Below are 16,040 nucleotides of genomic sequence, written 5' to 3' on the forward strand. Positions count from 1 at the left end.
CACTGAAGATCTGTATGACTGAGTATGAGTGGAATTTTGATATTTAATCAGATTAGAAATCTATAAGATCTATCTGTCTGTAGATGAGGAAAGAATTCTCAATTAGGCATGAATGACTACTTATTTAATTCTTATTGCAGCATTAGAAATCTTAACTATGCATATTCATTTTGAAAATTAAGACATGTATAAACTAGGTCCTTCCCCCAAATGATTCTTTTCTATTAGATTGTATTTTAATCATTCCATATAATTTTATGACTACCTTGGTTTAATTTTACAAACGTTGTGAATTTAAATTGATAACACAATAAAAAAGAAGCATTAGGCAATAGTGGGAGATTTGGGAATATGGAAAGGTCATTCACATTAGAACCATCAAACATTTCCAGATCAGATTATTCTGAGAGCAAAATCGATTTTTTTTCCTTCCCTTAAAAATGAAATTTGGTTAAAAAAAACAATCTGAGCCATGAACCTGAAATCAAATAGCTTAGAACTGTTTATTCATGATTCAAGCTACAATCATGCCCATTCTAAACTGCAACAATTCTTCACATTGGCATCCCCCTTAGTTTAATTTTAAGGTTTGGCTTTTTTTTGAAGTGCATATTTAGCACTCTAAACACCTCTGTTCATGATGACTAGGCTAAAATAAAATAATGGATCTGTTATTGATTATTTTGAGGGTGTATATGATAATTTTAATTTCAGGTCTACAGGTATTTTAAAAAACATGCTTAAATAGACTTAGTCATGCTTAAATAGACTTAGACCAGAATTAAAAATTAAATCTCTAGGATTATGCTTGGATTTGGATTATGCTTTATGTCACTTTCACAAACAATAGTATCCCTTTAAAATTGATACATTTATTTTTTCTTATTGAAGGATGCAGACTTGTTGGAGGTAGAAAGCAAACATTTTGAAGATTTGGAATTTCAGCAGCTTGAAAATGAAAGCAGATTAGATGAAGAAAAGGAGAATTTAACCCAACAGCTTCTGCGTGACGTTGCTGAATATCAACGTAACATTGTCAGTAGAAAGGTAATTTAAAAAAAAAAAAAAAAAAGAACAGATCATTATCTTTGAATAGTTTAGTTGTGCCAACTGATTGCAGTTGTTAATCTAAACAACAATTAGCCATTTACTAACAATTCAGTTAATTGTTAAGTTTTAGATTTGCTCACTAAGGTTTAATAATTATTTAAGATAGGATAAATAATCTAAAGTAATATATTTCCATTTCTTGGTTTCTTAACAAAAAGGTTTGGGGGTTTTTTACTTTTAAGAGAGATGGTACCTTTCCCAGAAACGTATTTGTGTTTGTACACGTGTTCCATAACTTTTCATGTAGTTATATCCTCCCATGATTCTTCTCTTTTTACTTAGTCTTCTATTTTGGAGTAGCAGTAGAAGTAGTATTGATAGTGCCAGCTATTAGTGCTGCTAGAATATGCAAGCATGTGAAGTCCAATCACAGGACTTCAACTAATATAAAAAAATAAATAAATTACAGCAAAATGTTGCTGGTGTACAACTTTTAAGTCTTCTCTGTAAATTTGTGTAAAGTTGACTTTTAGATGGGTAGGAATTGTATGAACAATATTCTGAAGCTGATATTAAGTATGTATTAACATTTATCTTATGATAGGAAAAGGTTTCTGCTCTCAAAAAACAAGCAAATCACATTGTACAACAAGCACAAAGAGAACAAGATCATTTTGTGAAAGAAAAAAACAATTTACTAATGATGTTGCAGAGGGTAAGCAATTCCTCCTTGTTCTTCCAAGAACGTAATTAAATTTTAAATGATAAATACCAATTATATTATGTTGCACAACTTCCTCTGAAACAAATTAATGTAAGCACATTTTAGTATGATACCATGTATCATAGAGAGGTCTGTAATATATAAAGTTCAATGAAGAAGTGAATAATGTATATAGTGAAGCCAACTGTACCTGTGTTTTCCATAATAGTGGAATGTATATGAATCTTTTACATTACCATGCAGTGGATTTGATACCAGCAGATTTATCAGGAAAAGTACAAGTGGGTTTGTGTATATCTAGGGTTTGTAGAGGATAATATTGGTATTAAAACCAATCCAGCCAATAAATTTGGAAGAATATCTGTATTGTCTATACCAGTGGTGGCGAACCTATGGCACGGGTGCCAGAGGTGGCACTCAGAGCCCTCTCTGTGGGCACGCACGCCATCGCCCCAGTCCTAGGCCTTCAGCTAGGTTTTATAAAATCTTTCTGCTTTAGGCCTCCGCTGCCGTGTGCAAAAAAAAAAAAAAAAAGGTTCAATCAGTCAATTTCAACTTCTCACGGGGAAAAAAAGATGGAATTGATTGATTGAACTTTTTAGTCCCACCCAGTCTGCCGTTACCACCGCAGCCACACCCACGTAATGGCCCACATCCACCCAATTGGCCACACCCACCCGGCACCCGATGATGCATAAGTGGGTTTTGGGTTGCAGTTTGGGCATTCGGTCTCTAAAAGGTTCGCCATCACTGGTCTATACTGTGAAGATGGAAACAAAAATTTTGAAAATGCATTTGGAACAATTTTCAGTTGAAACGTCTTAAATGTTTTTGCAAAGAAATACAACTTAAATATTTGTATAACATCTGTCTCAAATATAACTCACTTTCTACAGGAGAAAGAAAATCTTTGCAATCTAGAAAAGAAGTATTCCTCACTATCGGGAGGTAAAGGATTTCCTCTGAGTCCCAGCAGTCTAAAAGAGGTAATGTGAGATTTGGGAGAAAGGGTTTGAAGCAATATGGTAACTGCCTCATTTTTCATATTATTGCAACCATTTTATAAAGTTCATTGAAAAATGACACGCACTTTCCTACTTCTATAGAAGAGCTGATTAATTTTAATTGCTAATATTTTTAAAGGTGGTCAGTTATTCTAAGGAGGATTTTCTAATAAAATGTGACATAGACGTATGCACTAAAAAGGAAATGTGTATTATTTTGAACCACAAACAAACCTTTACATTCCAGACATTCTGCCTAAGCTTTTGGATCAAGGATGGTTGGGCAAGTTCTAGGATTTGAATGAAACAAAATCCAGAGGAATCACAGACTATTTTAACAGGGCATGTAGTATAAGACTGTAAGTGTGGTGCTGAAATAATTGGCCTTCCAAATAGTCTTCAGTTTCCTTAGATTTCATGTCCATTTTTTTCATCTTACTCCATTTGCATGCATATTTCAGTGATCATTCATTTTTTGATTATGCAGACATTCAGTGTTAGTAGAGTTGTACTAGAATATGACATATTAGAAAGGAAGAACGGAAAATCAGACTCTTGGAGTGCATCCTTTCAGTTCTTGCTTGTGCCTAAAACTTTTCTGCTACTGTTGCTGCTACTCTAACCACTTACTTATTTTTTACTGAGAATCGCAGCTGTTTTAATCATTGTAGGTCAAAATAAAGACTTCATTAGAGTATTCTGCAAAACATTTGATTGCAAACATATCCCTAAATTATTAATGGTTCATGAATTTATTTTGATGGAATGGAAAAAGTGAGATTCTGTCATATTTTTGTTTCATCTAATTACAATATGGTAGTTTATTGATTAGGGAGCTTCATATTTTAAAAGACTTTAAGTGTTTTCTTGCTTTAAAAAAAACAGCTTAATTCCCGTTCTTTATTGGGATCATGCTTGACAATTCAAATAGTCAAATTTTCTGAGTGCTACATATTTAAAAGTTTTTCTAGAATATGGTAGTGTTTTAAGCAGTTACTATATTAAAGTGAGATAGTGAAAATGGTAGTAAATTTAAAGCATGGAAGGCTCAGCATAGATGATTGAAAAAAATATGTCACAAAATGGTTTGGTAATATCACAGCATTGGCTGTATCACTCTAAACTAACCTTCACAGAGAATTTCAAAATTTAATATTCTTGCATGCCTTTTGCTTCTTTTGTATGTTTAACCTCTGAATTCCTCCTTTTAGGATTTTGTGAATGTAAATGACATTAGTGACCCGCATGGCAATTCCACGAATATCTCCCCTTCCACTCAGCCCCCCTCTGCTGCTGCTGCTGCTCCTCCCATTGAACTTTCCACAGCTGGCCTGATAAGCCAGTCACAAAATAAAGAGGTTTGTTGGAGAGACATTTCCCATGTGTAAACATTATGCTTTCAAATTTTATCCCCTTGGTGTTCACAAGTTGTAGTAAGCCTTTTTATTAATTAAAAAGCTGAATAGAGAGTTGAGTTAATTTTTCCCCTATGGGTCTTTTTCAGGAACAGATGTTGTATGTATGTCTTGGGTATATCTTCTGTCTTCCTTCTTATGTTCTTTTCCAGAGTGTTGATAAAGTAACTGGGACCTTATTATATTCTCATTGAATACCTTATGTCAGTGGTGGCGAACCTATGGCACGGGTGCCAGAGGCGGCACTCAGAGCCCTCTCTGTGGGCACGCGCACCGTCGCCCCAGTCCTAGGCCTTCAGCTAGGTTTTATAAAACCTTTCTGCTTTAGGCCTCCGCTGCCGTATGCAAAAAAAAAAAAGTTCAATCAGTCAATTTCAACTTCTCACGGGGAAAAAAAGATCTTGCAAAGTTGGAATTGATTGATTGAACTTTTTAGTCCCACCCAGTTGCCGTTACCACCGCAGCCACGCCCACCCAATGGGCCACGCCCACCCAATTGGCCACATCCACCCGGCACCTGACAATGCATAAGTGGGTTTTGGGTTGCAGTTTGGGCATTCGGTCTCTAAAAGGTTCGCCATCACTGCCTTATGTTTACACCATTCCCATTTTGATTTCCAGGAAAAACAGCAAAGCAAGCTCTATTTTTCCCTAGTAGGATATCACAAACCTAATATCAAAATATTAGGTACGGTGGGAGAAAAATACCATTTGTTTATTTGTTCTTCTCTGTAAACTGCTAATAACACTTCATGCATCTGATAAAGTGAGCTCTGGCTTAAAAAGCTTTTCCCATAATAAACTTCTTTGTAGTATTTGCATCTTGTATGTATTTTTAAAACTTTCATACCATTTCTTTTTGTCTATGAAGCTAAGATCACCTTTCTGTTATGGATCTGTGATTCCTCACTCTCTCTCTCCTCGCCCTCTTGCACAACTCTCACCAGCCGACTGGCCTGAGGTCAGGGCTGCCAATGTAGAGTCTTTTCCTTTACCTGATACACCACCACCTCTACCAGCTAAGAAACACCGAAGGGAACCCCAGGTAACATGCCAGAAGGCAGGCTGACTTGGTAATGATATAATTATCGTTGCATGCCCAAGTTTGAAAAAGTGCATGGAAAGTAGCCATTGGTCAGCTTTTCAGAACCCTAAAGGTCTGAATCTATGGTCCAATGCCCTTTCCCTTAAAACTGACTGGTGTAATTCTAGCATTTATAAAGGATTTTGCACACAGAGTTCTATGTATATTAGTTGGGAAAATTTGCATATGCATCTTGTTAAGGACCACCCACTTAAAAACATCTTACGGATGCAGAATTTATTCATTTAGACCAGTGTCTTTACTCTTTAACAGTTTTATGTCACACTGACATATTCAGTGCTGATTGCTAATATTACAGTCCTTTTTCTGTAAAACTAGGAGTTAAAGAGATTATTTGAACATAACTGTTAAAATTTATCTTCATTAACATTTTGAATGACTATTGTCTCATTCTGATATCAACACAGTAAATAATTATATCTATGGTGTGAAACATTATGAATGCTTCAAAAGTAACTTGGAAGGCACATTTGAAGTTTACAAACAAAGTACTCTAGAATCTGTTGCAAATCTGAGATTATATTTCAGTGTAGAATACACTCATGGGATTTGTAGCCCCAAGTTGTCTTTGAGTAGATCCTAACTTCCATGAACATTGCATTTTATTTCATAGTAAACTTTGCTGATCTCCCTATGGGTTACCATGGAAGAATAAATTTTAGACTACATTCTTTAGCTTCTTCTGGATAGAACAGAACTTATTCTTTATAGTATAGGAAGGCAACTTAAGCAAATCCACAATAACTAATTAGTTTTACCTTTATATGAGAGGAATCAGGTATCACAAATTGGTACATTGATTGGGTAAGCTGTAAAATAGGTTAACAGGCCTGAGATTTATCGAGTAAGAGATGATCATTTAGCATGCAGTTGGCAATAGTTAACATTAAACTGACTTTAAGAAACATTACCCCTGTGAAATCTTCCTTTCTTATTAGTAAATGACCACTTCTATTATACTTTGCATTTAAAACACACTAGAGCAAATAGAATCACAAATAAAAGACCAGTGTAAACTTTTTGTCTTTTTATTCAAATGTTGTGTATCAAAATGTATTATATGTCCCACTGTTTTTGTTCAAAAATATTTTTGGTATTTAAAATCACAGTGAAATATACTATTCTCTTCGCTTATATTCAGCTACTATTAAATGGAATAGAGGATTTATGACAAGTATAATCACAAAACACAAAAGATGTATCATATTTATCCCATTAATATAAGAATGTATTACTGCAGTATATTTACATTAAAATTACTTTTCTTGTAGAAATCATTCATGTAACAGTAAATAATTTAAAAAGCTACCTTATCGGTATTCTAATTTTTGTGAATCTGGAGATGTTCTATTTTTACTTGAGTTCTGCCTTTGGCAATTTTCAGTTCAGTTTTAAAATTAAATTATGACTTTTCAGAAACATTAACAACATTTGTAGCATGTCATCACACTAGAATTTTACACACTATTATTTATTTTAAGCATTTCCGAAATTTGGAAGAGAGAAAGAAGCAGCACAAAGAAGGCCTGTACATGAGTGATACTTTGCCCCGCAAGAAAACAGCTCCTCCCATATCACCTCATTTCAGTAGTTCTACTCTTGGACGAAGTGTTAAGGTAGGCAATTGCTCAAAGAATTTCTTTGGATTTTGAGTTAACGAAGTTCCATTGGTTTCAGTAGAATCTTAGTCAGCTTGAATGATGGCCTTCTCTTCACACATGCATACGCTTTTCCAATAATTTCATTTCACACTGCTGATTTACAGTGTAAATCCTTGTAAATTTAGTCAAAGTAATTCTCTCTCTACTTTGGTAACACTGATCTACAAGGAGAAAGCCTAAAGTTAATTTGAAGAATTTATATATATAAAGTAGTAGCTCTAAATGGCTTTTTTTTTTTTTTGACAGGGTCACCCGCCACTTGGACAAAGCAGTAGCTGTGGCAACATAATTCCTCATTGTTCAGGATCTATGACCAAGGATTTGGAGTCAAGGAGAACACGTAAAGGTAAAAATATTTAGAATTATTTCATATATTTATATGCAATAATATCTTAATATAAATCCTATTCACATTAACATTCACATTAAGTACATATTTCCTTTAACTGAATAAACACACAATAAATTAATTCAGCTTCATTCAGCTTTAAAACCGTTAAAGCTGAATGAAGCTGAATTAATAATTGTAATAATTGTAGTTTGAAAATCAAGGGCACATTCCCACCTTTACATCTTATTTCTGCATATAATACATATGTATTCTATACCTTTATAGAATAAAATACACTGGGAATATCTTTATAGATGCTTACATTCAGTTTTCTTGCACCTGGAACTTTTAGATACTGGGTGAAAAGCTGGAAGGTTTCCTTCCCAAGATATGCCTAATTTTATTTGGCCTGTTGAGTAAGCATTTGGGATCTAGCCAAATCTGTGACTACCCTGTTGGACTAGAAGTCATATATAGTAAGGGATATACACTGTCATTTTAAACTATTTCAAATGTTTAAGACAAAAGTAGAAAAAGCTGTAATTAATTTAAAGAATTACAGTATAACTTATGCTTATTAATGTTCATAACAGCAACAGAAAATATGTAGACAAACAAAACTTTACTCTCATCTGCCTTCTCTGATTATACAATTAGACAGTTCAGTCCTAACATTACTTAATTAAAAGTAATATCCACTAAATTTAAAAGGATTTGTGCACTTACGGTACCTATTTAAAATACAAATAGTCCTCGACTTACAATAGTTTACAATAAACTACAATAGTTTATTTAGTGACTGTTCATAGTTACAACAGTACTGAGAAAAGTGATTTATGACTGTTTGTCACACTTACAATGGTTGCAGATCCCCATGGTGACACGATCAAAATTCAGCCCCTTGGCAACTGGTTCATATTTATGACGATTGCAGTGCTCCAGGTTCATGTGATCACCTTTTGTGACTTTTTGACAAGCAAAGTCAATGGGAAAGCCAGATTTACAGTAACAGCCCTGTTACTAACTCAACAACTGCAGTGATTAACTCAACAACTGTGGCAAGAAAGGTCATAAAGTGGGACAAAACTCACTTAACAACTGTCTCACTTAGCCCATAAATTTTGGGCCCAGTTGTGGTCGTAAATCAAGGCCTACTTTAGTTGAATTTTTCTAATTTAATTTATTATGTGTACTCCCTATAGAGGCGACTTTAACTCTTAGAAAACCTATATTCAGTATCTAAAATATGTTTAATGAAATCACATGTTTTGATAAAGACTGTAATCCAAAATATGTTGAAGAAAAAATCTGTGATAAGAGAAATTGTCAACCTTTTTCCCCAAGTTCCATTTCTACAATTAACATTTCTTTCTATATTTGTTTAATTTGTGCATCTCAGTAAGAATATTTGGTTTTAAAGAATTATTTAATATTTTAAAATAATTATTTTTTTCCTTTCCACTGTTTGTGTCATTAAAATCAGGTAAAAGCAAAAAAGGTATGAAAAACATTTTCTGTGGTGTTATATGCTTGATTTACATTACTAATGGCAGAGGGGACACTGTCAAGTTGTTCAGAATCAATATGTGTGGAAATTTTGAATGTCCTATTCCACTCAAAAACTTAAGAAAGGTATTAGGATTTAAACAATCTCATGTTTAAATCATACATACTGTCATATATATTAAGAATGTCATAAGATGGAAAACAAGACTATGCCCACAGGCTTTTCCCTCAAATCTGTGGAGACAGAGAGGGTTACTGCAGTGGAGGAACCTGTGGAGATTGATGCCATCAGAATTCCAATGACAGCATTTATTCAGTAGATTCATATTCCTGATATGTTTGAAGATAATGAATCCAGTATTGAAGCTAGATCAGTTGAAACCCCCTGCTCTTTTCTGCCTGTATTTATTAATCATTTGGGTATAATGTAAAGACAGCGTACAAGCAAACTCTTCAGGTTTATGTTAATTAATCTAGTTTGGATTTGCAGATAGAACAAGCCAGGTTCACAGAATGCAGCTAGGTCTTGAAAAATAGGTTGACAAATCTAAACAATTGTGGCTTAGTCTGACAGCACAAAAATATTGACATCTATATAATAACCAATATTTTTTTCATGAAAATGCCGACGCTGATTAATAAACTCAATATTTGCTTAATTTTGAACACAAGATATAAATATATAATATGCACACAATTGGAAATATAGCCTGGCATAGAATAAAAGTAGCATAGATTTGTAGTGAGCTGTCTGTCTGTCTGTCTGTCTGTCTGTCTCTCTCTCTCTCTCTCTCTCTCTCTCTCTCTCTCTCTCTCTCTCTATCTATCTATCTATCTATCTATCTATCTATCTATCTTATCTGTCTGATTTAGAAATTTGGTTCTCTTCCAACATTAATTTGCAGAAGACAAATTCATGTTTGGCTATCTAAACAAAAAGAAAGTTCTCCTATGAGACCTGTTATAGCCTTGTGGAAGGAAAAATGAATTTTCTTATTACCACTATAGCGCACAAAGATACTGTAGGCTTTCTCCTCATTTCATTGACTCATCTTTTTCCCATGTTTTCCTAAAAATATAAATGATAACATGAAAGGCAACCATACATGTAGAAGAACCAGCTGCAATGGCAACTACTGATTCTCTGGATTGGCAAAACTATTTTAAATTATTTCTATTAGCATATAAAAAGCATCTCTAATCCACCATAAACAAAAATGGACTCTTGACTATGTTCTTTGGTTTGGTTTGCACTTTTTTGTATGATTTCAACTCTGTTCTGCTCTGTTATTAATAACAATAATATAACAGGTTTCTATTTTAATTTCAATATTTCTGACAACTATTTTTTCTGCTTATTATTATACTACTGTCAATTAACTCAACTTAGTTTTTTTTTATTTTTGCAAAACAATTTTGCCTTGAATTAATATTGAATTGAGACATTATTTTGAGTTTTTCATTGTCGTGCTAATGTTAAAATCTTTTCTTTTAGCAAATCCATTCATATTTTAGCAGGACATAATATATGAATATTTATCTTAGCTAGGATTGCAGATTAAATAAAAATTAAAAGGGTGAACTTCATTCCGTTTGTCAAACTCTAAAATAATTTTGCTTACCCAAATATCTTCTGCCAGCAAATTTAGTAGTTTTCTGAATCAGTATTAGACATGTCACTACTTCCTAAAATATACAATTTAAAGAATTGTTGTCCAAGTATACAATGGATATTATTTTCCTACTATGTTTTTTAAAACATCACTTAAATTCAAGGGACACAAGCCTATTCAACATTATCAAAGTTATTTAAATGAAAACTCCCTTATCAGAAGCAAAATACTTTTGAAAATTGGATGTTACAGATGTCCAGTAGAATAGTGATTCACATTGCAACCTTACAGATATATAAAAAATAATAATACTAGATCCTCTCTTTAAATGACCTGTTAGCTTCCCCCCCCTGCAGTTCTACAGTTTTAGAGTAATAAAAGTTATAAAACTGTACAGAATTTTTTTCTCTCTGCTTCTTTGTTTCAAGTATTATTTCAAAGTTGTCCGCCACCACATGCTATGTAACATAAAATAAATGTGTGAGTGTTTGTGTGGATAGATAGATAGATAGATAGATAGATAGATAGATAGATAGATAGATAGATAGATAGATAGATAGATAGATAGATAGATAGATAGATAGATAGATAGATAGATAGATAGATAGATAGATAGATAGATAGATAGATAGATAGATAGATAGATAGATAGATATACTGTAGATATAGATCAGTTTATTTTAATTTTACATAGCATGAAATAATATCCTGGGCTGAATCAAGGAAGCAGAGAGAAGAAAGATTTCATTATATGCATACACACATTGAGAATAGAGTTCTGGGTTTTTCTTATGAGAATCCTTATTAGCCAAATTTCCAGTATCTAAAATAGAATGTGTATCTGGTTTTTAATGACCATTGTTTCAAATCTAGTCATAAAATTCAATAAAAATGGCTCTTAAAACAGATTGAGTTTAATGTATTTGTGTTCACTATCAATGCTGTATTAATCCATCTTATTTTATTTAGTCCTATTATAAAATATAAATCAACATTTTCCTTCTTTTTCTAGGTTATAACCATCAGCATCTCCGTGAAGATCAAAGCCAGAAGTCTCCTGAATTCTACAGCAGAACTGCCTCAGAATCAAATGTGTATCTGAATACCTTTCATTATCCTAATTCTAACCTGAAAGACCACACCTTTGACACCCTTAGTTTAGATAGCTCGGACAGCATGGAGACAAGTATATCTGCCTGTTCCCCAGATAATATTTCCAGGTACATTGTGGCAATGTTTAATTTTTCCAGAAAATACACAATAATTAAACAAGCAAGTATATTTGATTATTAAATATGAATTTATTAAAATGTAGTTTTGTGGATCTTAGCAAAAACATTTTAGTTTTAGAAATACCCAGTCAATACGGAGAATTAGTTAATGTAATTGAAAAGATAGGAAATTAGGAATGTTACCTCTCTTTTGCCTATTTAATGACCAATTAATTCTGGTATTTCATCAATTGTTAGCTAGCAGCCATTTCATCAAGATGGAAATGTTTCCATCTTGACTTATTGTTGCAATATAAATCGCTTTAAGTACTAGTATTTTTCCCTTCCTTCCATCTCTTATTCTGTGTTGCGTTTTCCTGTGTATGATTTCAATGGTAGGAAGTCTTTTTAGCTGAAGAGTAATAAATAATAATACATAACTAATAATTTAACTTAAAATTTAGCACAAACTGTATTCTTAATGATGATTTTGCTGGAAACTGCATTTTATCTATAGTATTGATTTCCTTGAAAGCTTCTGAGATCATGTTGTCTCATAAGTAGAATCCTGGTGTATGTGAACACCCATGTTGACTCTCAGATTAATCTGACAAAAATTGTTCTGCATTTTTGCACTTTTTAAAGGTATTTTTGTTGATTTGTTCTTTGCTTTTTTTGTACATGTGTGGAGAAAAACGGTTGGCTAAGCAATCCCTTTTGATCAGTAATTCCACTGTGAAGGAAATGGATAGAAAACAATAAAAAGCCTAGAAATATATTTTTAATGAATTGAAATGTTTTATCAAAAATTTCAGTTGTTATTGCTGGTTTTTATTACAGTGCCAGCACTGCAAATGTGGCAAGAATAGAAGAGATGGAAAGACTTTTAAAACAAGCTCATGCTGAGAAGACACGATTGCTTGAATCCAGGGTAATGATGTACATAGAAAGGTCAAAGATACTCCATGTTTGAAGTTGTGTGTTCACTAGATTTTGAAATTAGTATATTTTCATTTGCATTGTAATTAATTGCAATATGATCAGCCAACACAGATTTAAAAGTATAGTTACTGAGGTTTATTTATTACAGATTAATAAGAAATATGCAATATGGTCCAGATTTGGTCTGGTAAAATATGCAAATTAAGCTTTTGCTTGAGATAATCACATGAATGATAAAGCATGTGGCCTAAGAGAGATATATATAACCACATTGTGCATTGTAGAAAATGTATCAATCTCCTATTTGGTAGAGTGGTTGGATTACTGGATTGGAATCAGAGAGATTCAAGTCATTATGACTTTCGGTCAGTGCAACCTACTGTATAAAGTTGTTTTGAGAATAAAAAGGAGAGACAATACTTTTTACCTTGTCTTGAACTCTTTAGAACAGGGGTTTTGAAGCTTTTTGAATCTGTGTTAATTACAAAAAAGAGGTAAAGAAAAATCCTGGAATCCCTGGAAAATTCTAGTGACAGAAAATTGCTTGCATTCAAATGAAATTTAACAAAATGTTTTTGCCATTAATCTTTCCTATAAACCCATCAATATAATTTGAAAACTTCTGTCTTACAAAAAGTAAATGTAACATAAATATAACAATTAAACAAATAAATGTTGAGTCTACTTTTCTGAACCAACACAACTGCCCCTACCTAGCAACTTGCATACATTTTAGAGAAGAAATCCAGCGGCCCCTGACAAGTCAAAATATTCAGGACACTAAATTTGGATAATGTTTTAAGAGGAACAGTAACTTCCACTATATTTGGAAGTCTTTAAATAATCTGACTTAATACAACATTGATACTGAACATGAATATATTAAACTTAAATCTCCTTTAAGAACTATTTTTATTGAGTCCTTTTGTGTAATTTCATTATAAGGAGAGTGCAAACTATGTATTATCAAAGCTCCCAAATCAAATTTTTGATGGCTATCTGTAATGCCTAATGGTAGTTGCAAATCTGAGTATTATACACGTAGATATGGCCTTAATTGTACCATAGATCCATCCAGTGTTTATCTTTGTATTTAAACTACAATGTCAATAGCTTTTAAAAATGAACATCTCAATAGATTTTATAATTGGTATCCAATGATTCCCAAAAATGTTTGCAGAAGTAAAACTTGATGATTGGGGCAAAACCATTCCAACATTTGTGTTTCAGATGTTGGCTAATATTTTCTATAGTCTTATGTGTTTTTACTGTGTCAAAGACAAACCATGATTGCCCTCATTTTTATCAGGTTAAAATAAATGAAAATCGGTGCCTTGCTCCAAGCTGAAGCAAGAAAACCCCACTCCACACAATAAGAAAGGAGATGGGAGACATGCATATATACAGAAAGACACAGGCAATAATCATCCAAATCTTACCACTTTCACTCATTCCCACTTACCGGAGCTCAGAAACTGGAAGGTGGATTAGCAAACAGTACATTTACATTAGATCAACTTGTGTTAAAACTATGCATTTTTTAAAAAGCGGAGCGTATTCATTTATGTTATGCTGCTGTATTCCTTTAGGAACGAGAAATGGAAGCCAAAAAAAAGGCACTAGAAGAAGAAAAGCATCGCAGAGAACAGTTAGAAAAAAGGTTACAAGAAGAAACTAGTCAGCGACAAAAACTAATTGAAAAAGAAGTTAAGATACGTGAAAAACAGAGAAGCCAGGTATGTAATATCTTGGAATAGAGAAAATACAGCTGTTTGAAGGAAGAGAAGTAGTTCATGTACATTAATAGATCATTTTGTTGGACCAACGTTAGAAAGACCTAATTAGAAAGACCAAGTCTACACTGGAAAACATGCTAAACTTATCAAAGACCAGCATACCTATTTTTATTTAAAAAAAAACTAGAGTTAACAATGAAGGTTCTATACAACTGATGAAAATTTAGAGCAAATAGATGAATTCTACCCTGAAAAGATGGGAAAATGGATTTTTTAAGAAAAATGTGCAAATGTAGATAATAAATTAGCGAATAGTGTGCTGTCTGTTGTGAGGATTGTACATTTGTTAAATATAAGCTAAAATGGCTCTGTATATAGACCATACTTCTCATTTTTTTTCTAGATGAAATAGGAAGGGGAGATGTCGGGAGAAACCTAAGCTAAATGCAGTTGAAATGGGGTCTTTAAGAACACCCATCTTTTTTTCTCCACTTTGCATAATTTTTCTTATCCTAAAAGGGAAGAATTTATTGCCATGCATTTATGAGATGTATGAAAAAAGTGGACTAATTATAACAATGAAAACAGAAAATGTTAATAACATTTTTAATATTAATTGTACCTTTATTTTAGTCTCGTCCCCTGACCCGTTATTTGCCAGTCAGAAAGGAAGATTTTGATCTGCGTGGCCACATAGAGACAGCTGGCCACAATGTAGAGACTTGTTACCATGTCTCACTCACTGAGAAGACTTGCCGAGGCTTTCTTGTTAAGATGGGAGGGAAGATTAAAACATGGAAAAAACGATGGTTTGTGTTTGATAGAAACAAGAGAACATTTTCTTATTATGCAGGTGAGTTACGGCCTCAGTTTTGACATGGCATTTTTCCTGTTGCTGTATTAGGTTTATTAAATGCATAAATTCTATTATTTTTGTAGCTTAAAAATGTTCGTTTTATTGCTTGCCAGTGTTGTATGCTTACATCTTGGAATTACATTAAAGATTAGAATTAGCATATTTTCCTCATATGCTGGATCTCTAGAAGCAAAGAAATGCCCAGTATAACTGTGTGCATAGATGGAATCAAAACTGATGAACTTATATGCATAAGCTATGAATCGGTATTCTTCAAATTAAGGACCTGGTCACTTCTTGTTTTCTAAGATTTTTTGTTACAAGTTATCAGTATTTGGAATCATATGCAGGTTTTTGGCTAGAAAATTAGGACTATTTCAAGTTCAACTTGAAATATGAGAGGACCTTTTTTCTGCTTGCTTTCTGTAATTGACTATCCTGCATTGTGCAGTTTACATTAGTTGATATCATAACAAACCAATAACATTGGCAAGGAGGATACAGGAGGCTTAACAGCAAGGAATGCCAAAGCAGGTGTAGCCTAAGAAAAATACAATTTGTGTGACTGACTTTTGTTCCTATGCTATCTCTCTTAGAGATTAATAATGGCTTTTTCCACCTTTCAGTCACTCTAACTAATATTTCAACTATATTTGAGATAGAGAAATTAAAAAATGCAGCTTTGTACCAAATGGTCAATAATTTTTGGAACCAAGTACAGGCAGATAGACTGACTGATACATTGATTGGTTGACTGAATGATAGATCAATCTTAGGACACAGTAAATACGTGTTCCAGATAAGAAATACTATAACTTACTAGGAATATGCCTCACTGATGTTCCGATGTGATAATGTATTGTCAAATCAAATTGATAACCAAATA

At 33.1% G+C, this 16,040-nt stretch overlaps 1 protein-coding gene across 1 annotated transcript in view; it reads left to right on the forward strand.

Annotated features, from left to right (window-relative positions):
• PHLDB2 (pleckstrin homology like domain family B member 2) overlaps positions 1–16,040 on the forward strand; it is a 53,305-nt gene that overhangs the window by 32,863 nt on the left and 4,402 nt on the right. Inside the window, exons 8-18 of the mRNA XM_029285140.1 lie at positions 892–1,047; positions 1,655–1,765; positions 2,671–2,760; positions 3,990–4,136; positions 5,065–5,238; positions 6,780–6,914; positions 7,206–7,305; positions 11,422–11,629; positions 12,461–12,551; positions 14,152–14,298; positions 14,932–15,151. Of these exons, the coding sequence (XP_029140973.1) occupies positions 892–1,047; positions 1,655–1,765; positions 2,671–2,760; positions 3,990–4,136; positions 5,065–5,238; positions 6,780–6,914; positions 7,206–7,305; positions 11,422–11,629; positions 12,461–12,551; positions 14,152–14,298; positions 14,932–15,151 (1,579 nt within the window). The remainder of the gene's footprint in view (positions 1–891; positions 1,048–1,654; positions 1,766–2,670; positions 2,761–3,989; positions 4,137–5,064; positions 5,239–6,779; positions 6,915–7,205; positions 7,306–11,421; positions 11,630–12,460; positions 12,552–14,151; positions 14,299–14,931; positions 15,152–16,040) is intronic.

The sequence above is a fragment of the Protobothrops mucrosquamatus genome, unplaced genomic scaffold (genome assembly GCF_001527695.2).
Source record: "Protobothrops mucrosquamatus isolate PMUCROS unplaced genomic scaffold, P.Mucros_1.0 scaffold1336, whole genome shotgun sequence".
NCBI lineage: Eukaryota > Metazoa > Chordata > Lepidosauria > Squamata > Viperidae > Protobothrops > Protobothrops mucrosquamatus.